Below are 26,054 nucleotides of genomic sequence, written 5' to 3'. Positions count from 1 at the left end.
CAAAATTTTAAGTCCGATTATTAGTCACTAATTTAAAACACAACACAGCTTTTAAAATAAAGTATTTATCTACACTATCACAAAACTACACGAAATAAAACGATATTTACCTCAGTCTAGGATTTTCTATACCCACGCGTTATAAAAACAATTGAAATATTTTCAAATGTACACAACCACTACCGCCACCAACGACACCAACTATAACCTAGAATTAGGCGGTAAATTTAAATTATTGAGAAATAACTTTTACAAAAATGTTTATATTCTTCATACAAATTACTAGTAAGTAAACAATAAATACACAGGTGTAAAAGATAGTCAGGAAAAATTAAATGAGTTAGTATAATGTAAAATACATAAAAAATTTCTACGCCTTTTAATCAAACCTATTTGAACAAATCTAAAGTTCACATAATCAATTTTCAGATTTGTCAGTCGAATAAAACTATTGCTTCAACGAAATTTGTGGTCAAGCGAACATAGGTATTTCTAAAAACGGCCGCCGCAACGAGAGACGTATCAGACTCCCGAGACGGAATTGAATCCGTTACAGTACAGGAATAAAACGAAAACGAGTACCTACATCAGATCCCTGGCAGCCTACCACTGGCGAAACGCAGAAATTGGACTGGACCCGCAGCTCTGCGACAGTTTTAACAAGGCCGGGGAGCTAGATTAAATTTTTCATGGCCAGCTATTCCGCTGTGGCGTTTTCGCGTTACGGGGGCGCAGTAAAGGGACGGCCTGGGGCGAGGGGCGACGCCAGACGCCGGAGGAGCGCAACAGTGCGGCAAGCGGACGAAACGGCACGCCGGGGACCCGCTCCGGCCGAGAGAGTGCGGCCGATGAACCGGCCGCTACCCTCCTCCTTTGTCGAATTAAGTCGACCTGAGGAGGGCTCCCCGATTTCCGCGAAATACCTGACGCACCAACGTTTCATTTACCTAGTTATCGATTCGACTTCTATTTTTGACAAATAACAATAGACGCGTAAATATTGCCCAATTATTTTGAGAAATTCACGTTGAGGAATTTACACAGTTCTATGAGTCTATTTAACAAAATGAAACAACCGTGAACTCGATATTTTGGCAGTAGTGCAATAGAATGTCAATATTCCGTTTTTTAAATGTACACAGTTTTTCCAGTTCTTTCCTCTATACAATAAATTCTGATAGAATTTGAATTTTTTTTAATTTTTCCTAGATAAAAACTGTTTAGCGAAAATTTGTCGTTACAACTATGTTAACACCTATGAAATTAAATTAACATAAGGATGTGTCATAATTTTTTATAGAAGTCAATTATTCTATGAGAATTTGAGCAATAAACTGTTCTACAGAAGAAAATAATATGGTTGTTGCTACCTAGTTCTGCTCTATAGTTCAAGTACTCCAATGTTGTCTCCTTTTGCACCTTAAGTTTGGATAGAAATCTTTGTCTTGTCTTTGTGTTCTTGGGCTAGACTCTGTCGGGGCCGACCCGCTATCTGAACCCCAATAGTCGAGAAAATAAAGCACAAAAAGAGCCGAAATCTCAGAAATTTTTCGATCAAGTCGTATCAAGATGGGGTTTTTGCATTCGGTTTCTAAAATTATGTGGAAAAAATGTAGCAACTTTGTATTATGTTTTTCGGCCAAATTGCATTTGTGCAGTGCAAAATACATCCGGAAAAATGCATTTTTTTAAATTCATAACTCGGTTAATAATGCCTGGAATGGACTCAAATCAGGAACCTGGAGGTTTTCGAGGTCGCTGGTCCCGAATCTGACCTTCAAATTTGTTCATCGCCGACCTAGAGCTTAGGATTGATGATGAACGTCATCTCTGAGGCTTCTCCTGAATTTCACTCTTAACTGCAACGAGACTTGACACCCGGGGTTTTTCGGGCGATTCCTAACCTGGCGTCGGCGAGCACCCGCCGTACACCTGACGATGCACCGGAACCTGGACATGGACGTCATCTCCGGGAGTTTTCCTGTAAAATTCGCGTAAACGAGCCGAAAATCACATCAGGGATTTTTTCGGGGCGCTCTTCTCCAATCTGGCGTCGCAAACCACCCCCCGGACACCTGGTGCATCGGAACCTGGACCTTGAAATCGGCGTCATCGCTTGAAAAATCAATAAACAGTAAATTTTCAATATATTTGAGACTACCGTTAATACTGCAATAACTTGTTTGGAATTGTTGATCTCATTTCAGTGCACCAGGTGTCCAGAGGGTGGTCGCCGACGCCTTTTTTACTTTAGAGTCAAGTCAGTTTTTTACTTGACGTCCATTTGCGTGTAAAACTCTTGTAATTTGTATCGAAAATTACAAATTTCTTTCCACCAAAAAGTAATTTGAGTTTCAAACAATGTCCATTTTACAGAAAAACTGTGATAGAATGGAGGAAAGTCTGTTATTTGTGCATTGATTCATATTTAGACAAACTGTGTAATAAAATCAATAAAAATGTATTGCTGGTTGCCTATTTGCTATAGAGCCCTCTTAATAAGTGTAATTATATACATTTTTAAGTTTCTAAAAAAAAAAGTCAAACCTCGTCGATTTAGTTTGATCTATTAATCAGTACATATTTTATTGATATCTCGTCTGCAGAGATAATAAAAATATTTAATTACAATACTTTACAATAAAATATAACTACAAAAAAACGGGGTAAGATAAAAAACAAAAAATAATTTCAAACAGTCGGCTGTTGCGATTTCTCGGGTGCCGGCTCTTTTGCTTTTTCTTTATTCCACTCTTTCAGACCTTCCGGCAGCTGCGTGTCTTCCTCAAACGAACCGGTTCCCTCGACGAACTCCTCGTACGTGGATTTTTCCGGGAACGGCCTCTTGCCTAACAGTTCGATCATATCGTCGCGACTGATTATTTCCTGCTTCAACAGTCTCTCTGCCACTTTGGCGACCTGGTCTTTGTGGTGGGTTAATAAATCGGTCGTATGTTTATGTGCGTTGTCAATCAATTTCCTAACCTCGACGTCGATCAACTGAGCCGTACTTTCCGAATAAGGTTTTTCTAACTGCATTTCGCCTTCTCGGGGCATATCGAAACTCACGTTGCCGACTTTCTCGTTCATGCCATAGTGCACTACTTGCGCGTAAGCACTCTGAGTCACTTTTTTGAGATCATCCTGTGCACCCGTCGTGATTCTGCTAAAGAATAGTTCTTCCGATACGCGTCCGCCTAAAGTCATGCACATTCTGTCGAAAAGTTGCTCTTTTGTGTACAAATACTGATCCTTCGGTAAGTACTGTGCGTAACCCAAGCCTTTACCGCGGGGTATAATAGAAACTTTGAGGAGAGGATCGGCGTGCTCCAAGAACCAACCAGCCACGGCGTGGCCGGCCTCGTGGTACGCAACCGTTTTCTTTTCCTCAGGCGACAATACGTTTGTCTTCTTCTCCATTCCAGCCACAACACGCTCGATGGCTTGTTCGAAATGTTTCATGTTAATCGTTTCGTTTAAATCTCGCGCCGCTATGAGAGCCGCTTCGTTACAAACGTTAGCAATGTCGGCGCCGGTAAAACCCGGGGTTAGTGCGGCCATTTTTCTCGCAAGATCCGCTTTATCCAGGTTAGTTTTTAACGGTCCTAAGTGAACCTTGAAAATACTTGCACGACCTTTAATATCGGGAGCTGGCACGAAAATCTGTCTATCAAAACGTCCAGGTCTGAGCAGGGCCTTGTCGAGAATGTCAACTCTGTTAGTAGCAGCGAGTACTACGACATTTGTGGTAGTGTTGAACCCGTCCATTTCCACCAACAGCTGATTTAGGGTGTTCTCCTGCTCCGAATGGCCACCAAAGCTGCGTCCTCCCCTTTTACGACCCACTGCGTCGATTTCATCAATGAACAGGATACAAGGAGCGTGTTTGCGGGCCATAGAAAATAAATCCCTAACTCTGGAAGGACCTACACCTACAAACATTTCTAAAAATTCCGATCCGGACACTGTAATGAACGGAACGTTGGCTTCTCCGGCCGTGGCTTTGGCAAGAAGAGTTTTACCAGTACCAGGGGGCCCTAAAAATAAAACTGCTTTGTAGCTCTCTCTCGTGTACAGATTTAACGGGAAAGTATCTTACGCGCAATTACAAAAGCTATGGTTAATGGAGCAATGATTTAAATGTTTAAAAGTAATTAATTCTATATAAAAAAATAGTCTATTTTGATTCCATTCGTTTAATTTTAAGTGCAGATAGGCAGATTTATTAGAAAAAAAAAGAAAAATAGATTTCCATTTAAAAAGTGGTTACCGTAAAAAAAATAAAAGAAATTCGAAACGAAGTGTAAGTAATATTCAGAAAATGAAATATACCTGTAAGCATAGCTCCCTTAGGAATTTTTGCTCCAAGATCTATGTACTGCTGTGGATTTTTCAAAAAATTCACGAATTCCATGATTTCTATTTTAGCCTCCTCGCAACCCGCCACATCCCTGAAATGACACATATTTTTATAATCCTGTAAACAAAAATATCTTCTAACATTTCTCACTTAAATTTGACTCCAATTTCATTAGAATTGATAAGTTTGGCTGTGCTTTCCATAACTCCGCCAAAGAGACCCCCACCCTTCTTTCCTCTTTTGCCTCCCATCATTTCCGCAGATCGTCTCATCATATAAATTAGAAAACCAATAACTAAAATGGTTGGCAGCATGCCAGAAAGGCTAGCGGCTTCTAGCTCATTCTTGTATATGACAGGGACGAAGTTTGGGGGATCCAGACTCATCTCTATTTGGGCATTTTCGAGATTTCGCTCAAACGAGTCCACGCTTCCAATATTGAACCATATTGCATTCTAGGCATAAAGAGGACCATGAATAATTTTTTACAGGATAATATTCAAAATTTCAGTACATTTTTTATATAAATCTTTACTTAGTCTGTAAATCAAACAGTTCACTTGCATATAAAAAAACATGAAACAAGTTTAACTGAACTATGAGCAAGGTTCGAAACTTGAACTAATAAAATATCTACACTTACAGCTCCCTCCACAGTGTTTCCAGGTAACAACTTGACCCGGACCCACTTTTTATTTACAACCTCAAGTTTTTCAACAACTCCTCTCTGTAGGTAACTGCAAATTATAAAAAAATATTGTAATCTGCAACAACAAGTTTTCTTAGTAAATATACCTGTGGACAAATTCCTTCCAACCTATTTCTTTATAGCCCATTTCCCACATTGTAATAGTGGCTAAAAAGGCAATCGCTGCTGCAGCTCCTAAGATATACCATTTGTCCCGTTCGTTGTCGCCAAACGGTTTACCACCACTACCCCTGTATCCATATATTATTAAGAGGAAAGAAATTTACTAGTACTTATTTAGAAATTTATCAAACAATAAACATCTTACTTAAATTATATAACTCAATCTTACCCTCTTCCAGTGCCACCAAAAAGGCCAAATGACCACTGTTCGTACGGTTTAGAACCTCCTCCAGGGCTTCTAGAACTTGCTGATGGAGGAGGAGGTTTAGGTGCTTCTTTAGGTGGTTCCTGTTTAGCATCTTTTCCTTTTACTTCTTTGGTTTCTTTTGCTTCTTTCGATTCTTGTCTAAGTTCCTTTCCACTCCCTGGTTTAAAATATTTCTCAAATCCCTTTGGAGGCTTCTCACAAAATAATCTCCATTCATCTAATACCGCTCTTTTAAAGGAAAAATTACGCTAAAAATATGATGACAGTCAGAATATTATAAAAGGTTATGAAATATTTTTATACCTGCGGACAATTCACATTGTACTGTTTCAGTGTTTTCCAAACTAAATTTTCTAATCTTCTACCACTACTTAGAAGCCGATATGCCATTTCTAGGATTTTAATAAATACTGAAAGTTAACATCTCATAACTTTCAGAAAATTTATAACCTCATTTTATATCACATTAAAAAAATAGCCTTTAAGTTGTGGCTTGTAGCACCATCTAGTGTTAGACCTACGACACTGTAATAATCGATTAATGTGGCCCACAAAAATATCGCCTACGTCACGTCATATCGCCTCCTCTATTCTGTCAATTTACACCATTGATCAGTATTATAATCTGGGAATTCTTTGTTAATAATTGTAATAATCAGATTGGTAAATGGTTTAATAATATAATAATTTCTACATATCGACACCCTACATTATGTAAAATGGACGTGATTGTATGTTTTTAAATAATACGGAATTTTTTCCTGCAGTAAAAGCAAAAAAGCGAGCTTTTATTTCAACTGTTTGAAGTGAATCTCAAGTGCGATTATCGTTTACCTCACTTTAACCATTGTTTATATAGTTACACCCTAAACAATGCTTTAACTATCTGGATAAGCTTGAGAGGAGAGCACTTCACTCAATGGCTTCCAAAAGGAACTTAGCTGATCAGCTGAACAGATCGTTAAGTGAAGTGAACTTAGTGGGCTGAGCTGATTTCTAACCTTATATTTTAAGAAAAAATAGTGTAAATGAGTTGCTGCAACATTTTCTAAATAGAGCTATGACAAGTTCTAACGATTCCGGCATTCAAGAATTATTAGATAAACTAGAAGATGATGATTTATTTGCTCTAGCTAAAACTGTTACACAAGGCCTTTTGAAGATATATTCTAGAGATGGTAAGATAGTAAAATTTAAGTTGTATTGTTACGATTTGTTTTTTTTAAGATGCTTCAAAAGTCATATTAAAATATTCTCCAGATGAAATAAGCATTTTAAGGAGAAAAGTAGTGACAAGAGAAATACTGTTTTCATATCTCGATGAAAAAAATATTCCAGTTAAACTTCCAACTACAAAAAATGACCTTATTGATCAAATAATCAAGTTGTGGAATATTTATGATGATAGCCATAACCAAGCTGTTTCAAATTTAGCCCCACAGCAGATAAGCAACAAGGAAGTACAAGAAGTTAACAGTATTAGTTTACTAGCAGAACAATTTACCAAATGGTTTTATTCATTAATGAATACAGATGAAATTATAGGATCCGAGCATTTTTATCAAGATGCAAAATTAACAATAAACATGTATTCAGATGATGATTGTGATACTACGGTAATTGAAAATAATCCCGAGGAAATTGTACAAGCTCTGTTTCAATTAAAATCGCAGCACAATTTATTTTTTAATCCAAATGTATCAACCGAGGGTATCCAAGGACGGATGGATCCACACGGTTTAGTACTAGTTTTAGCTTGCGGAACTCTACACATTCAAGAAGTATGTGCGGGACTATTTGAACAAGTTTTTGCCTTAGCTAGAGACCCATTTTGTGACAACAATTGGAAGATAAAAAGTTCTGAATTAAATGTAAGGAGTAAAAGTGACGTTATAGGCCCGCCTACGTTGAGTGACAGTGGACTAACTTCGAATTTGTTAATGTTGCCTTCAAGCTAATATACATTTGGTTCATACACTCGATGAATCGTTTTATTGCGATATTAAGATTGTTAAAATAATGAGTGTTTTACTTATTTGAAAACAAATTGTTCGGGTATGTAAATTGTAAACTAACATTAACAAGCCACCAGTCTTTTTACAAACGCGTTTGTTTATACACATCTTTTTTATTTAGAAGATTCACTGATATTATTACTTTACAGTCTCAGAAGTTATCTAATATCTATTTCTTAGATAAATCTCGAAAAAATATTAAACGTTAACTTTCAAATCTAACTTTATTCTCTTTTATTCCAGTTTATTCCTATTTATTTCCATTTATTCCATAACTCGTACAATTACAAAAAAATCAAATATTTTTTTGAAAAGGAGTTTGTGAAGTATTAAATAATATTCAAATATTAGTATTTTTGTTCAATTTATTATAAGTTCCAAATTAGTTGTTACAAATTCTTCAATCTTAATAAGACTAAATTACATTACACTAAACTACTGAACGTTCTTTGGCTACAAATAGTTTTATTTTTCTTATTTTTTAAATTTCGAAAAACAAAACGCCAGACAACTTAATTAACATTTCCACAAGAAAGTACAGAAAAATTTGGCAAAGAAATAATTTTTTGGTCTAGCACTGAATACCTGCATAGTTTTTACATGCTTAGCAACATCAGAATTATTTTACATTGAATTATTACATGAAATTCTAGAATTCCATAAATTTATTTGAAAACAAATTTATTGCAAAATTATTAAATACGTTGTCTGAAATAAATCGAACAAGTTCCGGATAATTTTTAGCCTTGCCTATTTACGCAATACACAAATGAACAATACACATTATACTATTCAATACAAATGAACAATACACCTTTTTGTCTTTACCGTGTTAATTATAGATAAAATTATTTAATTAATATGGTACTTCAGAGATTGCTTCTGAAGTGCTTGGTTGATAACGTTTCGGCTTATTCTTTCTGCTTACTTTGGGGGCTGCTACAATCGTTTTTCTCTTCAAGTAGACTGGTATATAATCCACGTCTTCATCTTCCTGAGGATCGTTCGAAACGTCTACTAATGGAATATCAGATGGAGGTTTATATGAATTTTTTGGTCTTAAAAGAAGCCGTTCCTTCTTAGCTGAAATCGAATTTATAAGATCTTGTAACTTTTTTGAGCAAATTTTATCACTGCAATTTATCATTTTCCGAGTACATATACTTACTTAGGTAAGCTACTTCATCGTAGCTGTTGAGAGGATTAATTCCAAATAAATCATAAAGGACCTGGTCATATTTATAATCCATATATAATATTACAATCGATAAAATAAGGCAAAAAATTCCTACAATAAACAATTAAATCAGTTAATACGTTAAATCTCTTACCTTACCAGTCACGAGGGTTGCCCAATAGTTAAATCCAAATTTCGTTTTTAGAATGGCATCTTCAAAAGGTATAAGCAGTGGGTTTGGATTTCTTACGAGAAGCCAAATCAAATTTCCTATTATCTGAAGTATACCACACATTCCTAGAGTGTATGCCCCATAATTTATCACTGAAAGATTCATATACTTTTTAAAATAATATTCGTAATATTGTAGCAAGCTTAAGATTTTCAATTTTGAGAAAGTTTAACTTGCAAATATGCACATTCTTAGTTTTAGTTACTATGTTACTGGTCTTTACACCCATAAATTGAGACATTATAGGTTTCTAAATAATCACCTGATCTGAATAAAATAATTACAAGTAGCCAGCAAGCGAAAGCGGCCCACAGTACGATATGTGTGTACCATCCAGCGGTCCTATAGAATCTGCCAAATCTAAATCCTTCACCATCGATCACAAAATAGTCTACTACCCAGAGAATAGGTAAAGGCAGCCCTCGAAGTTGCGCGGCTCTGAACTGCTGTTGTATATGGCCAGCTACATTTAACAAATCAAAAATAAAGCAACAATAATAACAAACCGTAGTATTTTGAACACCGAGTACCTATAATACTTGGTATAATTATGCGTTAAGTAAACATCTATAATTTTTACCATACGGTCCAAAGCCAAACCGTCCTTGGTCCCACGTCCACTCAAATCGTTCATTGTAGTCAATTTTTTCGTATTCCAATTTGCCCTTGAGATCTGTTATATTTCTTAATGTCACATTCACACCCCTTAGAGCTATTTTTACTGAAATTGATGCGTTTATTTCTTGATGAGTACCGGCTCTATACGGGGTTTTAGATACGATGTGTCCCACCTCCCATTCTTGTCCAAAGTTGTTCACTGAAAGTTACTTTAAAAAGTGATTTGTTCTTAAGCTATTTCGAGTCTTAAAGATATGTATAAATGCAGCAATATTATATATTTTTACGAAATAATGACTTACCTAATAATAATACTCCTATTAATAATGTAATTGAAACTCTTGTAAACACAATTAAATTCTGGGGAAAAAATAACAATTTAAAAATGTATAATTGTATTACTTTGAAATTTTTGTATTTTTTTCATCATTCAATTTACTATATTTTAAATTTGGCAGTTAATCCTAAAACAGTCTGTATATAACTATCATTTACAAAAAATGGACTGGGTTACAAAAATTTGGTCTAAAAAAATTAATTTCTAGTAGTTTTTTCCATACTAAAATTAAATTAAATTGTATCCTTTTTTTTAATTTCAAAAGTATTTTTAGAAAACTTCATAATTTGTAATGAATGATTAATAAAATTTTTAACGTATAGATAGTGTCCAGGAAATAACGGTCATTCTTTCAGGTTTAATTAGGACTCGCTAAGATACCATCGCAGGTTCATATACATTTTTTTATTTGGACTCGCACTTTAAAGTTATTAGATGTCGAAGTTGAGAGTTGAAAATCAATTTTTCATTAGAACTTTTTTACTTTTACTTTTTTTTAATTTTTGGGTAGACGCTGTTATTTGAAGTTATTTCTATGAATACAGGGCGAGTCATTAATAATGGTACACAGCTTACTGGCAGATTATTAACGTCAAAATATAGTGATTGAGACAAACATGCCTTAGTCAATTGTTGCTCCTTTTCGTTCTACAGGGTGTTAAAGTTAAAAATATATTTTTGATTTTTTGCTATATTTTAAGTATGTATGGATCGATTATTTTGAAAATTTGTAGTTTTACGTTTATTGAGATAGCAAATACAAATATGCAAACAGTGTTGGTATCACATCTAGGTGGAGCTAGTTATATTGTCCTATAAATATAAAAGTATGTGTAACGTATTATTCTACAATTTTATATATTTTAACTAGATATTATTGAACTACGTTCAATTGTAGATAAAAAAGGTATATATGTTGCAAATCAATAAACTCGTCCGTTTTCGAGATACAGACGTTTTAATTTTTTGAGATTCGGCGGAAATTAAATTAAAAAAAACAAAAAAGTTCAAACGAAAAATCAATTTTCCACTCTCAATTCCAAGACCTCAGAAACCTACAGGGTGAGCCCCATAATAAAAATTCATATGAACTTTTGATACGAGTGATAGATTCGAGAGATTCTGCCGTTTCCTGAACACCGTGTATGTGTAAACTCGTATACTTACCGTTTTTAGCCTAGTGGTAGGTAACGCGACAAAAAAAGAAGCTCCTAAAATAACAAAAGCTGTTATCAACCCGGCTTCTAAAACATCGACGGTGACAGGTGTCGCATTTGGACCGTACTGAGTTGGATACCCTTCCGATCTGCCAAGCTCGAACCACATTGTATAACATTAAAAACTCATACAATACAGCTTCACATTTACCTACTTAGTACCACTGACACTCAAAGGCAATCATCACATTCTCTATTGCAGCGAAAAAACCAGAATCTGTCGCCACTTCCTGTGGGACGATAAGATAAAAGAACGTTTTGTTTATATCATTTTTATTTATTATCAAGTTACAATTTTAATTCCCATAACAAGTTTAAAAGTTATAAAATGGAATGTAATAATATTGTCAATGAATTTAATTAAAAATTGAGCTAATATATTGCTTATAGTTACATAGCTGTTTTATTTATCACAATAGCAACAAATACACAAAGATTATAAGTCAACAAAAAATATATATAACAGCTTTTAAAAATTTAAATATACTAGATAAATCACCAATATTAAATAGTGTCTACTAAAAGGAAAAAGTTAAAACGTCAAAATAAATATCGCAGCGCGTATCTTAAAATATCGAAATAACTGTGGTAACAAAAACAAGTATTAAATATACATATTTAAAAACAATTCTTCCGCCTCCACGTCAGGAACAATTTCTTTATTCCTACACGACTAAGAAAAAAAAATTGTTCCTAGAGTTTAACTCGACTGTGGAATATTTAACAATTTTTCGTATCCATGTGGCTGACGGAAGAATTCTGAACTAGCATATTTTAAAAATGGAATGTATAATAAGAATGTATTTGTTGCAAAAAAATGAGTTTCTGTAATTATTATTTTAAAACTCCTTATACTCTAAGTAATAAATATAAAAACAAAAAGTCTACCCATATTAAATAACATTATTTTTGGACATTTACTGCACCTTCTTATAAATAATTAATTAACCGGTTTACTAAAATAATTAACAAAAAAATGTAATATATTGGATCAATCCCTTGATTAAGACTATTCTTTTTAGCAGCCTGATATGAAACAGCCGATGAAAAATGGAGTAGATGCATAACTTAACGATTATAAAATTAACGCACCCTTGCAATCGCTTTTTCCAAACAACGCATATCCCTTTTTTAATATTTTAATTTCTAAGGAAGTTACACAAATTACATAATATGTAAAACTAAATGGAAATTTTTATGGATATAGGCCCCCTAATCCATAAAAAAAAATAAGTGAAAAACTGAAAAACTTAATTTTATGTTTAGTGCATTTTAATTATAAAATCGTATATTAAATTCTTCAATGCCTTACTAACGACTCTTAAATAGTCAGAATTAATAAAAATGAGTTTTTTTGAATGCACTACGCTAGATAAATTAATAAGGTAAAAAGACCTTCTACTAGTTGGATCTTTACATTTACATAAAGAGACGAAGCTTTAATTAATTTCAATTAAGGGGTAATGCCTCTCTGCAGGCATGCTTATAACTCGTGAAAACATGCGTGATAGCATTTATAGAGACCAAATTGAGTCACAGATAAAGTTGAGAAGAAGAGGATAAAGAAAATGTCGATGTATAGTGCAGGTATAGCTGATTGAAGGTATATAACAAATTAACAAATTTCTTATACTGAATGGGAGCAAATATTTTAAAGGTGCTTTTCGATAAACCACTTCTTTTAACTGGCCGGAAACATAACTCAAGAAGTTTTCAATGAATCGACTTGAAATTTTGTACAGAGTTTCACAATAACATAACTTGGGGAACATCGTAAGGGTTTTTTGATTGATTTACAAATTTCATTGTTATTAACAATTTTTCATCTTTTCGATACTTTTTTTTGAATGTTTACTAAATAGTATACAGGGTGTGCCATTTAACACCCCACTGCCAATATCTCCGAAATGAAGAAATTTATTTTAGTTCCGGAAACTGGGGTAGTTAGGTCCCTCGAATAGCTTCAGATTCATTAAATTTTGAGTAATTGAGTAATATTAAGTTTCTCCCAATATTTACTTGTTTTCTAGGCATGTCGACTTCAATATACAATGTATGATGTAACAGGAAAATCTATTATTTTATCTAAATCACGAGACAAAATATTGTTATAATGACTGTATTCACACTGCATACTAACCAACAAACCATAAATTATAAAAAAAAAGATCAACTACAGAAAAAAAATTATCTAATGGTAAATCTTATAACTAGTATAATTAAATTGAAAGACGCATGCTAATAAAACTGTAATTATTGGAAGACTAATAAGTGTCATCTGTCATATACGTTTTATTTTAAACAAATGACATGAGCCACTTATGACTGCATTTTTTAATAACATTTGATAAAATACAGTTCGTCTCTGCCCCTTATAAGATTTACCACTGTACAATTTTTTTTCTGTAGTTGATCATACGTTTGTTTTTATATAACAATATTTTAAAAGAATATTTTGTCTCGGTATTGTGTGATTTTAATACAATAATAGATTTTTTTGTTACAACATACATTGCATATTGAAGTTGATATATCTCGAAAACAAGTAAATATAGAGAAAAACTTTATATTACAAAAATAACTCAAAATTTAACGATCTTTCAGACGGACAGCATTTGCACGTTCCAGGGATCAAAAAATTTTTTAGTATCGCCACGCCATCTATACAGAAAAATTTGAACTAACAGTTCTAACTACAATTTGAAGCTATTTGAGGGACCTAACAACCCCCATTTCCGGAACTATAAATTTCTTCATTTCGGAGATATTGGCAGAGGGAGTGTTAAATGGCACACCCTATATATTAGATTTTTTTTTGTTCTAAAACCCGCTAATAAGGAACATTTCCCGCCATACAGCTTGAAAAAAAATGTCGTTACTTGCCACCACCTACAACCACCATTTTGAATACAAATCGTTTGAAAAAATTCACAATCCTACCTGAAAACAGGTACAACAAAATTGACTATTTTCCAAACTCTATAAGGTGGCGTTACCCCTTTAATAATATCTTTGTAAAAATATTTATTAAAATGATCACTATATCATAAATCTTTGGTAAAATTACTCCTTATACCAAATATTTAATATATTTGATGGCTGAAAGAACTGTTTAATTTTATCCATTTTTAGTTTTCGTTTAAATTTATTTATAATTGCCTTGTTCTGATCTATCACAAAACAAAAAAGAATCTGTTTTCTACTTTTTTTACTCCTTATCCAAAAGGTATTAAAGAAAACTGAATATTAGAAATACCTCTTTTCAGAAATTAGAAATTCAGTCTACTTTTATAAAATTATCACCAACATAAAGTAATTTTGACTAGCATTAAATTATAGGCTTTCTCAGAAGAAGTCTCTGACATATTAAATTTACTTTCTAAGGAGAAGAAAAGAATTACAGTGAAAACTGGTTATAACGATATTGCTTTAGACGACACTTTCTATCACGATGTCGAAGAGAAAAGCGTTTAATAAAGAAGAAAAATCACACATAATAGGTCTGTTCCAACAAGAGTCAGGGATTGGTTCCGAACCGTCAGAAATGTGCATCCAACTAATTCTTGCGATATATTCACTGAAGACACATTTAGAACTTAGCTGGCCAAACATTTCGAACGGTTCGGAATCAATCCCTGACTCTTGTTGGAACAGACCTAATATAGAGATTAAAAATCGGAGCAACTAATGCAAACAAGCAAAAGAATGATACGATTTCAACAAATTGGAAGGATAGAAATAAAATAAAAGGCTTTTTTTCGTACGTTGTAGTACGAGAGTAAAATAAAATATTACGTCTATCGGTTATAACAACCGTAAACAAACGGTCCCTTGAAGGTCGTTATAACCGATTTTCACTGTATTCCAAATTTTTTAAAATTTAGTTCTGTAATAGGAAATAATGGATCTTCAAGAAATTCGTGACTAAATTAATTTTAACAGCAAAATTTTGCTGCCCACTCTAAAAACATGGTTAAAAAAAAGCATTTTGACGTGAATTGCTAAATATTTCAATTGATTTGATCATCTCAAATATAATTTGACTTTATAAAGTTATTACCTTCATCAAACATTTAGCGGCAATGAATTTTTCTGAGTAATCTAGTGAATGAAATATCATTGACGATATACCGAATTAGTAACAAAAATACTGGCCTTTTAAGGATAATAATAGAAATTAATAGAACAGAGTCCATGATGCGAAATTAGTCGAAACCCTGAGACCTCTACATATATTATAAAAATTGTATAGTTCAACTTAAAATCAACAAAGTGGCTTCACTTTAAAAACGACTCATTTTTAATATATGCATAACAACGAAGCAAACGGTAGTTACGATTACGAGATGCAGCTAGTCCAAATAACCGCTAAATTATTACTAAAACACCAATTTGTTCAAGATTCTAAATAACAATCAACAAAAACGTCAATGAGCAATAAAACGATAAAAGAGTTAAATAATCCCTGCTTCCTCTAATCTTTGTTTACGATGATGGTACATGTGTACCCGTAGACAACTTTGGTTCCGCATAGTCTTACCGCAAATCTGACAGTCCAGATCCATGGAATTGTCCTCGTGCTTGTCCCTTACGTGCACCTTCAAGTTGTAGCGGTTGACAAATTTCCTACAGCAGTACGGGCAGTAAACGTGGCCCTTGTTATCTGTCGAGTACGAGAGCATATCTGAAAAAATTTAACATGAATGAAATAATACAAATTAAACAGGTCTATATTACCTTACTGATGTATGTACAATGATTTACTTAAGCCCTTTTCACCAAAAATCTTGATAGTTTTTTTACAATGCAAATTTGCACAGCGTTAGTCAATATGATACATTATTCTGTTAATAACGATACATTGTAAGTACTGAAACTAATTGTAAGCGTCTTATCTATACGACCATCGTAAAACAAAATATGTCGTTCGATTAAATCGAATGATTCGTCTCAAGGTAACGTTTTCAAAAATCGCTCATGCATACACACAGACACAAATTATTTAAAAAGATTTACACAATATTAAATAATACATATTTAAAATATTGGTAAACAATATTTCGTAGTTTTTCTCTTTTTGAATATTTTGACACTAAATTTGAAAATATATATTTTTTTAATGAAAATGAAAAAATTATTGGAACATCTTAAGGAAAATTAGTTTTTAATCAACTAAGGAAGCTACCCTTACAGTACGGCCCATTCGCAACCAGACATCCTGTATAATTGCCAAGAAACCAAAGAAATACCAGTCATATTAGTTTTAACCAAATATTTTGGCAAGTATGACTTCAATTTGGGTACCGAATTTTACTCAAAATAAAAAACAAATGAAAGTAATCGGAAAAGTGGAAGAAAACAAATTCTTTAAATAATTCCTTTTTATTACGTATTAATATTTTAGATACAACTAATTATTACAATAGGTCAGCATTTACAATTAATAATATATAGAGCAAAAATAACGCAATTTAATATAAATCATTATAACAGTTATACAATAACAAATATTAGTGATATCTATAGCGCTGCTTGTAGAGTAATATTCGTGAATAAAAGACGTACGAATAAAACCGTCAAAAAAGACATTGTTCACATCGATTGCAACGAGAACTGCTCTACGAACAGTGCTTACATAAACATATAACCTACATCGGGAGGCGATTAAACATGAAAAATTATTATTTCTGACTAGCAAAATCTGAAATATTATGTGGAACAGACGAATATATACAGATTCTGTGGAAAGTTCTAATAATTTTTAACAGTTCTTGCAAGATTCGAATTTTTGTAGCATAAAAACTTATGTAAAAGTTAATTTCTTAACAATAATATTAATAAAGGTTTTAACGAAAGTCCCAGTAACAAATATTTGGCACAGTTCATAATTAAAAAAATATTTTTTGTATAACGTAGACTGACGTAATTTAAACCTAAAGCACTGTCGAGTATTTGGCTAATTAATAAATTTATTGAAGCATTATCATCAAGTAATTCAAAAAAAAGGTTTGCGGTTTTATACTTTTAATACTATTATTATGTATGTATGAAAGTTATTCGAATATCGAGGTGAAAAAGTTATATTTTTATGAACAAGTCTGCTTTTGTCGAAGAAGTTGACAGGGCCATAAAAGTGCAAGCTTTGTCCAAAATGCATACATGCAACATTTTTCCATCAACTTCAATAATTTGGCTTTGCTTTGTTAATACCTTTGATTTAGTACATTTTTTTAAATGTCATTTTATGTCCACAAATACTTATGGACTCGATTACTTAAAGTGAAGTATTTGCGGGTGCAAAATAATATGACATCTAAAAAATGACACCTTGCGCGGAAATGAGTTTGTAAATATGCATTTTATGGTGGCCGGAAATGAGTTCATTAAAAATTATGTTTTAAACTTTCATCGTGTTTGTTGCAAAAACTGAAATTTACTTAATAAAGGGCTAATACTTTTTTAATGTTAAAAAAATTATTCATTTACAAATGGCACAATAAAATCTATTATATTTGTTATATATTTACATATAAAGAAGCTCTCTCTCTCACACATCTATTACCAGAAATGAGTAAAACGAATACGTATCAGCATAGCAAATTCAGTTTGAAGTATAGGTTACTATTTATTTAATATTATTAAGCGACTAAGTAAAAATCATAAGAATCAGTCATATTTTGAAATAGAAGCGTAGGACTCATATCTTTTTTTTAAATGATTTTTAGTCCCAAGTAACGATCTTTCATTTAAATGATTTTTAGGCCCAAGTAACGATCTTTCATGGCAAAAAAAAAATTCTTCAATAAAAAATTAAAATGGAAGTTGTCTTCCCTGAAATCCCCAAACGTTGCAAATATATGAACGATTTTTTCATTTTACTTAAAGCTACAGCATCTTGAAGTTTGAAAAATGCTGTAACAGAAAATTTAATTTTGTGAATAAAAACACCCTTTTGTGTCTATATTTTGACATATACGTGCAGCTATCTTTGAAATCTCAGGATGTGCAACCCCATTTCAGTTTTATTTTGCAAATTTCGTTCTAAATTTTCTATTATAAAAGTTCTATAAATGAGTTAGAATTCATCCTCTAAAAAACAGTATATTATAAATTTAAACTAATGCAAAAAATTAATGTTTCGAAAGAATTTTCGAAATTTTTCCGTGATATTTGACAGACTGTATTTAGGTGGAAAATGGTCGTATCGGGAATTAAAAAAAAAGCATTTTGAAGCTGTAAGATTCTAATTTTTAAGAGCTATAATCTTAGAGCTTCAAAATGCTTTTTTTTAATTAACGATACGACCATTTTTCACCCAAATACAGTCTGTCAAAAATCACAGAAAAATTTCGGAAATTCTTTTGACCCTTTAATTTTTTGCATTAATTTATATATACTTCAATTCTCACAAGCCGCCACCGTGGATAATAAAAGGCTAATGAGAACTTTCGCAGGATCTTCTGAAAAGTTTTCAACTTTCATAAAAATTGGTAAAAAAAAGTTACTTACAATTAGACACAAGATTTTAAAATACCTCAAACTGAAAGAAATAAAAATAAGGTTCTGTTATACTGCTCGATCAATATTTGACATGCTAAATGAAGAAACAAGAGAATTGAAAAATGTAGAAAAAAGATCTTTTTTCTCATATTCCTCAGTTAATTAATGTTTTCAATATTACAAAATTAAGTCATTACATCATTGCAACGTCATACAATTAAATAAAATAAAATATTCAATTACTTTTCAAAATAATGCTTTCAGAAATACTCTCCGACATCAGGCTTTGAGTTCAATTCTCTGTATAGTCTCGTTAATTGTCGAAGAGTGGAATTTAGCGATATGTTTCCTAAGACTCTCGGTATTTTTATACAATTGCCCGCATATCACACACTTGAAAGGTCCCGCAAATTCCCCGTGTATGTTTTTCTCGTGCGTCCTAAGGTGATCCCTTCTTGAGAACTTCTTCAGGCATTGCCCGCACTGGTATAGGTGTTTGTTGCCGAGCACTTTCTCGGGCCTCCCTAAATTCAATCAACTATTAGAAAGGGACACGTTTGCATTATGTACAATATACAACTCTTACTTCAAATCCGAGTTAGCAGCTTTGAGTGTAAAAAAAATTAGCAATAAGAACACAGGTAACGGGCGTAATACTGTATTAGACATGGTTGAAAGTACAATATTATAAAAGGGATTTAAAAAAAAATGCTTAGCTCTGCAGAAATGTGTTACAAGGATATAATCAATTAATAACTAACACTATTAAATTATAAACTTGTTATTTAATATCACAGATCACTAAAATGGAGGGTAGATATCGAATAATTAAAGACAGTCCTAAGACATTATATCAATTCACATTTTTTTTTATTTCGTATTTAAATTGCATTTAACTGTCTTTTTAATCCATGAAGAAGAATAGGCATTATTATATTCATGAATTATGTTCAAAAAGAAGACTAAACAAACTTAAAGCTAAGCAGCATAAAAAGTAACAAATGGGAAAAACACCTTGGGCCATTCGTTTAATTTTGCTGTTGCAGTTTTGCTTATTTTCTAATATTAAGGCCACTGTTATACATATGAAGTGTATCAAGGACAGTCAAGGAGATAAAAATATATGAGCCATGATAAGTATTTTCTAAGTACGGTAGCAAAGATTTATCAATGGTGGAGGAGACTACTTCAAAGGAAAGAAAATTTAAAATTCTGTAAATGAAAAATAAAGTCCTCATAGTAACAGTTCAGTCTTTTTGTAAACATATCTCAAGTAACACAGCCACACAAAAAGAAACTGTACTTTTCATGCGACATACGTTATCCGTTTTACTTCCTGATCACGAATCGGGGGTCAGAATTGAGCCGTCACATCACAGGAATTTCCTAACCTCAAAAAACAGGTCAAAAATAGCAAAAATTCACGAAAAAGTGCTAGGAAAAATACACAAAATTTTTCTATATTCGAATGTTCAAACCGGTAATAGCAGCAGTTATTGGCTTCACCTTTGCTTCGTGTATATGTGTTTTAATATTCTAATAATGTCGAACGCGCCAAGGGGCAAAAAAAGGCCTTTCGCTGAGAAGGTACGAAAATTTATTTATTTTTATTTATACCTATCTGTTTAGCCGACTAAAACCCCGAACTCTAGTGATCAGCGACCCCGAAAACCACGTATACCAAATTTAGTTTGAATCTTTTATTTTTTGAAAATTTGGTCGGCTATCGTGGATCCGCCATCTTGAATTTTACTAAATTGACCTCGTATCCGTGATCAGCGACTCCAAAAACCCCCGGATACCAATTTTGGGACGAATCTGTTATTTTTTGGAAATTCGTGATATCCGACCTTAATTGATAATTTTTTTGAGGTTAGAAAAATAACCATCAATTCTGAACGCGGATTCACGTTTGGCGGGGCTTTAACCATATAAACAAACATTTGAATATAGAAAAAAAAAAGATTTTTGTACTTTCCTAGCACTTTTTCGTGAATTTTTGCTACTTTTGACCTGGTTTTTGAGGTTAGGAAATTCCTGTGATGTGATAGCTCAATTTTGACACCAATTCGTGATCAGGAGGCAAAAATACTACAGATAATATGTCATATGAAAAGTACAGACAACTTTCTTTTGTGTGGCTGTGTAATCATTGCATAAACTTTGAGTGGCGACTAATGAAAATTAAAATAGTCATATTTTGATAATAAAACAGACCCATACTATTTTCAGGGGTTGATTCCCATGCCTGCATATAAATTTTGGGTCAAAAAAATGTAGAAGGAAATTTGCGAAATTTAAGGGTCATCTTATTTCACAATTTTTTTTTTTTTTTAATATTTATGTGTGCCTAGAAATCGTCCCCCAAAAAACAGTATGGGTCCCATGCTTATCTGATTATTTCACTTGCCACACTCTTTTAATTTTCTCAGTTCTGTTATCTTCTATCATGAAACGCATAACAATTTCAAAACTATTTTGATATTTTCACATTTTTTTGCCATATAAATTACAATATAAAATTTAATTGCATCAACAATTTAATAATTAGTAATAAATACTATACTTCTAAAAAATGTTAGGTAAAATATTAGTTTCTCACACATGCATACAAAAATAAATATTTATCGATGTGTGATATGTACCTAATAGATATATTTTTTTAGCAATTTGATGTTTAAAAGGCCACCTGATTTATTCACATATTATTTTCTGACGGCTTAGCAGAAAAGAACTCATAAAAAAAGCCTATAAACTTCTCATTCAAATTGGACAAACAAATGTTTTTGTTGAGGTATACGTATAGGGTGTTTTAAAAAGGTGTTGCCAAACTTGAGTGGGTTATAGAGGACATTGCGGAAGAATTGCAGATTGTATATAAACCCCTAGTCGGAAATGAGCCGTGTAGCAATTTTTGTCTAAAATCGTAATGTTATTACGTTGACCCCAAAAGGCTTCGATATTTAAGTAATTTTTATTAAAACGCAAAAATAATAAATTTATAATAATTGTCCAAAACGGCTTGTGGTAGGTTGTTCTTTAGTTCGATGCAAAACCTCTTCCTCAATGACCTAGGTCCGTGCAGTTCGTGGATGTCAACTTCCTGCATCCGGTTTAAAATTGCCTTTTTCTCTTAACCCACAAAAATGTTGTTCGGTAAGGATGTTGGCGATTCGGAAAACCCTCAGCGTTGCACCTTGCTTCTCCATAAATAAGATGCATGTCTGCATACTCTTCGAACTTAAATTGGTCGATTTCAACAACTTAGAAGCAAAATTTCGTCGCAAACAAAACAAATGCGAAACAGTCAATTCAACATGACAGCTCTGTTCATTTGTTTTACTATTCCTCACAGCGTGACACAGATAACATTGCATGGCTAGATTAGATGTGTGCAATAGAACTTTTATAACACAGTTGTGGATAAAATAAATTTTTACCAACACCGTGTGTTGGACATGCAGTTGGTAAACACTTACGGAAGAGATAAACGTGTTTATTTTGTTTTAAATTATTTTTTGCAATATCCTTAATAAAAATTACTTAAATATCAGTCTTATGGTGTCAATGAGATAACATTATGTTTTTGGACAAAAATCGCTCCAGAGCCAAAACGGCTCATTTCCGACTAGAGGTTTATATGCAAAAATTTTCTACCACAATGTTCTCTATATCCCCCTCAAGTTTTGCAACATTTTTTTGAAACACCTTGTATATTATACAAAATACACAGAATGTGTGCCAAATTAGTTAATATGAGACAATATATAGACGATGTCGGACAAAAATAAGAAAGATTGAGCAGAATGATAGTTTTATAATTTTTTCTGTTTATTCTCGTATATGGATTAGAATTAATTGTCCTATTTGCTAGCCAATGAGATCACTAGACTTGAAACCATATTATTACAGTTTTACTTAAAACTAGCCAACAGACGACATAAAAATTAACAGTTTTTTTCATATTTTTGGTCACATAGAACAAAACATTAAAAAAATGACGTTTCTTTTCCGGCAAACCTCAGAAAATAATCTCAACAACCACAGCCATAATACCCACAAACAAAAAGTAAAAAAAAAACGACCCAGTAGAAGTAACAAAACACATCTCAGTACCACCACAGATCTTTATCAAATCCTAATAATTGACCCGTTGCACCTCCTCAAACACATTATTTTTATACGACTTGAATTTCTTGTGTATAGTGATGAGATGCGTACTTAAACTGTTTGCCGTTTTAAATATTTTGTGGCACAAGTCGCACGGCAGCTGCTGAGCCGGCAAGTGCACATCATAGATGTGTCTTCTAACGCTGCTCCTCCTCATCCATTTACCGCAAGTCTCGCATTGGGCTGGAAAAATTTTAGTAACATCGGAATTGTAAAAGTTATTAGTAGGGTTTTTTTTTACACAAACATTCTACTTACCATGCAAGGATATAATGCGCAAATAAATCGACAAAGTTGGGTGTTACACGCAAGAACTCACGGTAAATAAAAATTTTTGCAGCAAGCCTAAATTAAAGCTAGCCACTACACAGAACGATGCAAACAAAATGTATAAAAAATGTAAAAAAAATGGTAAGTATGTACAATAAACAACGTTATCAAGCAATTGTTGCGTATGTTTCTTTGAATGTTACGGCGTGGACAAATTAATTAATAAATTAACATTGTAACAATTTCTAACATACCCATAGTACAGTTTTTTATTGTGGAACGATAAAGAACATACATTCTGTCAAAAGAGTATACGGAATTGTCATTTAAAAATTCCACGTAAAGTAAATTTAAATTACTTTTTTGATGGAGAGTTGGTGGTACTGTACTCCACTCCGACGCGAAGTTTGAGGGCAATCTGTTAAGTGGTTGAAGATTTGCCATGTTCTGGTTGTCCTTCGACATCTTCAACTGAAGAAAACATCGATAATGTGAAGGAAATGGTGCCTGGAGACCGTCATTACGGTTTAGAGCTGATATACGAATGAAACATCTCACGAATCAGTTCACACCATTTTAGTTGATGGTTACGAAACGTGTCACAGCACGGCTGGTTTCAAAACAGTTGAAATTTCTTTAAAAAGAACATCACAAACGAGCTAATTCAGACTCTACATTCAAACAAGCCAACAATTCGGAATGGAGCTTTTCTAACGAGCCAAAACCAAAGAAAACCGTGTCAAAGTCAATCAAAAATCAGTCATGTTGATTGTTTTCTTTAACTATCATGGAGTTGCCCACACAGAATTCCTTCCGGATGGAGTAACAGTCAACAAACAATATTATCTGGGCGTATAAGGCATTTGAGAATGTCCGCAGTGAAAGACCAGATTTCTAGAAACAACTCTTGGATTTTGCAAAGCGATAATTGTGAATGAATTTTTGACCAAAAACTCAACGAATGTCATTGAGCAGCCACCGATTCACCGCATATGGTTCCTGCTGATTTTTTCTTCTTTCTCAAATTCAAATTGCCACTTTGTGCGACACGTTTTGTGACAATAGAAGCCATAAAACAAAAATCGCTGAAGGAGTTGAAGTCCGTACCGGAATATGCGTTTAAAAAATGCTTTAAAGATGTTGTTCTTTGGAAAAAGTGTATAGCTTCAAATGGAGCCTATTATGAAGCAGGTAAAATAAATTATTATGATTAATTGAATATATTGTTGTATAACGTAACACTCAAAGAAAATACTTTAAAACAAAAAAAAAACGTGCTTGTAAAAATGGATATGTCCACATACCTTGATCGGAAGAACTTAGGTCTCCAGATGTGGCCGCACTTATGTTATTTTCCCACATATTTTTCATATTCATCAATTCGTTACCATCGTCCGTTTCAGTTTTCATTTTGTTCGAGGCATTCTGGCCCGCCTGACTATCTAAGCTCATAAAGTCACTACTATTGTATTCATTTTTGGATTTAACTGGCTCTTGTTCTTGCTTGACTGGCTTTTGAGGTACCTGGTGGGCCTCTGACTGATAAAAAATAATCGAGATATTTAAAAAAATAACGTACACGTTTGAATTTTTTTTATTGCAAAAATTTATTTATTTTTTTAAATACCTACCTTAGAACGCTTAGGATTTGTACTAGTGTTTGAATTCTTAGAGGGCCTTTTTATTGGAGGTGGTGCAGATCCTACCTGTGGAGGTGAAGAGTAAATAGGTAACTCTACGTCTGTTTCAATTAACTGATTATACATTTCATTTTCTTCATCGTTATCACAATCTGCTTTATTATCTTTAGTGGAAGATGTTTCCTCACTCTGAAACAAGTCAAAATATTAGGGCTATTTTAAATTTTTATTGATCTAGGATTAAAACAAGTAAAGGACATTTTTTAAAGTATAATTTGCATAAAAAAAAATCATTTATTAAATAGAAGACAAATTCGTTCCTATTTTAATTAAAAACTAGAACTATAATCAATATAACTTAAAGCTCATATCAATGATTAGGCAAAAAATATTTAGACACTGTTTGTTTTGACCCCCTGATAACATATTCATCTACTATCATATTGAAATGTATATTTTTAATATATAACTAGCAGATATATTAACAAATATAAAATACACACAAATTTTATCAAGTCAGCAATAGTTATCAAGGGACAAAATCCTTTTAAAATGAATTTAAAATATATTGATAATAATGACTCACTCACAAGAGACTAGTGTAAAACTATTTCACAATTGAATAAATCCTTACCGAATCATCTCCAGTCAGTCCTTTAACTTGTAACAGTTCAGCTGTCCTTAGAAACTGAGTTAAATTTTCACGTAACACACTAACTTCTCCCATATACATGAATTCCAAAATATCCTTCATATTTTCATGACCTACATCTTTTAATATCACAATAGGATGTTTACAAGGATTAACTTTGAACATCTGCTTAAAATAAGGGCTACAAATAGAGAGGACTATCTTGTGTGCCTGGAAGAAATGCCCGTCTACTGCCAGAGTAACGTCTACCATTTCAGCAGCTTCAAGTAGCTCATGAAATCCAGAGGTTAGGTTGGAATGGAAATTATTCCAACGTAAAGAAAATTGTTCGGTCGTAGCCATTTTGCTGCAAGAAAGAGGTTATTTTATTCTGGAAAATAAGACGCCATAGCTAAAAATAACCTATAAATAAATTAGCTTACTCACCCTTTTTGTTAATAAATTTAATAAAACACCAAAGTATTGCTTGTTACAAACGTTTAACTTCTTTTATAAAGGACAACGAATTACTTTAAAGAATTACATAACAAAATAAACAACTATAAACATAACTAATCTTCAAAAACACGAGAGCAACCCTCCTAATTAACCATTTCCGGACCAATCCGGGCATCCGGCGCATCCGGGAATCGTGATCGATGATCGAGTATTTACGGCTACAGTCGGAAATTTAATTGCTACCAACACAGAAACACAGAAAAAAATTACGCTTTGCGGGAAAATATGATTGTAAAGAAAATCATTAGTGTGTGTTCAAAACCTTTACCCTTTACCTACCTTATTTTGA

At 32.9% G+C, this 26,054-nt stretch overlaps 4 protein-coding genes across 5 annotated transcripts; 1 reads left to right on the top strand and 3 right to left on the bottom strand.

Moving 5' to 3' along the window:
- Window positions 1-2,556: 2,556 nt before the first annotated feature.
- LOC108909892 (AFG3-like protein 2) lies at window positions 2,557-5,934 on the bottom strand. Its single transcript, XM_018714352.2, has 7 exons — window positions 5,743-5,934; window positions 5,401-5,687; window positions 5,156-5,299; window positions 5,004-5,097; window positions 4,511-4,815; window positions 4,333-4,451; window positions 2,557-4,037 (listed from the first exon to the last, which is right to left on the bottom strand). Exons 1-7 carry the CDS (start codon window positions 5,827-5,829, stop codon window positions 2,692-2,694), a joined length of 2,382 nt encoding a protein of 793 aa, XP_018569868.1. The 5' UTR covers window positions 5,830-5,934; the 3' UTR covers window positions 2,557-2,691.
- A 526-nt stretch (window positions 5,935-6,460) lies between these two features.
- On the top strand, window positions 6,461-7,419 carry LOC108909854 (uncharacterized protein C3orf38 homolog). Its single transcript, XM_018714285.1, has 2 exons — window positions 6,461-6,617; window positions 6,667-7,419. The coding sequence occupies exons 1-2, from the start codon at window positions 6,500-6,502 to the stop codon at window positions 7,395-7,397; spliced, it is 849 nt and encodes a 282-aa protein (XP_018569801.1). The 5' UTR covers window positions 6,461-6,499; the 3' UTR covers window positions 7,398-7,419.
- Window positions 7,420-7,787: 368 nt separating this feature from the next.
- Window positions 7,788-11,918, bottom strand: LOC108909897 (dual oxidase maturation factor 1). Its single transcript, XM_018714368.2, has 7 exons — window positions 10,986-11,918; window positions 9,784-9,841; window positions 9,444-9,680; window positions 9,126-9,326; window positions 8,791-8,955; window positions 8,623-8,742; window positions 7,788-8,537 (listed from the first exon to the last, which is right to left on the bottom strand). The coding sequence occupies exons 1-7, from the start codon at window positions 11,142-11,144 to the stop codon at window positions 8,311-8,313; spliced, it is 1,167 nt and encodes a 388-aa protein (XP_018569884.1). The 5' UTR covers window positions 11,145-11,918; the 3' UTR covers window positions 7,788-8,310.
- A 2,727-nt stretch (window positions 11,919-14,645) lies between these two features.
- On the bottom strand, window positions 14,646-25,857 carry LOC108909894 (protein tramtrack, beta isoform). Of its 2 annotated transcripts, none has more exons than XM_018714356.2 (5): window positions 25,694-25,857; window positions 25,250-25,613; window positions 24,607-24,804; window positions 24,280-24,514; window positions 14,646-15,719 (listed from the first exon to the last, which is right to left on the bottom strand). In XM_018714356.2, the coding sequence occupies exons 2-5, from the start codon at window positions 25,607-25,609 to the stop codon at window positions 15,490-15,492; spliced, it is 1,023 nt and encodes a 340-aa protein (XP_018569872.1). In that variant the 5' UTR covers window positions 25,610-25,613; window positions 25,694-25,857; the 3' UTR covers window positions 14,646-15,489. The 2 variants fall into 2 exon arrangements, with proteins under 2 accessions (XP_018569872.1, XP_018569871.1); XM_018714355.1 differs by lacking the exon at window positions 14,646-15,719 and adding an exon at window positions 18,393-19,059.
- Between the last annotated feature and the right edge of the window lie 197 nt (window positions 25,858-26,054).

Source organism: Anoplophora glabripennis, unplaced genomic scaffold (assembly GCF_000390285.2).
Source record: "Anoplophora glabripennis isolate ALB-LARVAE unplaced genomic scaffold, Agla_2.0 scaffold28, whole genome shotgun sequence".
Lineage (NCBI taxonomy): Eukaryota > Metazoa > Arthropoda > Insecta > Coleoptera > Cerambycidae > Anoplophora > Anoplophora glabripennis.
Note: the sequence above shows the minus strand (reverse complement) of the source record. Positions and strands in the feature narration are given on the sequence as shown.

Bases quoted from the DNA above. Each gene is read 5' to 3' on its own strand.
- LOC108909892 (XM_018714352.2), bottom strand. From the start codon at position 5,829: ATGGCATATCGGCTTCTAAGTAGTGGTAGAAGATTAGAAAATTTAGTT. The intron at 5,688-5,742 runs GTATAAAAATAT...TCATATTTTTAG, and splicing joins ACAATGTGAATTGTCCGCAG to CGTAATTTTTCCTTTAAAAG. The intron at 5,098-5,155 runs GTATATTTACTA...TATAATTTGCAG, and splicing joins TGGAAGGAATTTGTCCACAG to TTACCTACAGAGAGGAGTTG.
- LOC108909854 (XM_018714285.1), top strand. From the start codon at position 6,500: ATGACAAGTTCTAACGATTCCGGCATTCAAGAATTATTAGATAAACTA. The intron at 6,618-6,666 runs GTAAGATAGTAA...GTTTTTTTTAAG, and splicing joins GAAGATATATTCTAGAGATG to ATGCTTCAAAAGTCATATTA.
- LOC108909897 (XM_018714368.2), bottom strand. From the start codon at position 11,144: ATGTGGTTCGAGCTTGGCAGATCGGAAGGGTATCCAACTCAGTACGGT. The intron at 9,842-10,985 runs GTAAGTATACGA...TTTTTTCCCCAG, and splicing joins CTACCACTAGGCTAAAAACG to AATTTAATTGTGTTTACAAG. The intron at 8,956-9,125 runs GTGATTATTTAG...TGAATCTTTCAG, and splicing joins AATTATTTTATTCAGATCAG to TGATAAATTATGGGGCATAC.
- LOC108909894 (XM_018714355.1), bottom strand. From the start codon at position 25,609: ATGGCTACGACCGAACAATTTTCTTTACGTTGGAATAATTTCCATTCC. The intron at 24,515-24,606 runs GTAGGTATTTAA...ATTTTTTATCAG, and splicing joins CAAATCCTAAGCGTTCTAAG to TCAGAGGCCCACCAGGTACC. The intron at 19,060-24,279 runs GTATGTGGACAT...GATTGAATTTAG, and splicing joins CCTAAGTTCTTCCGATCAAG to GGAGGCCCGAGAAAGTGCTC.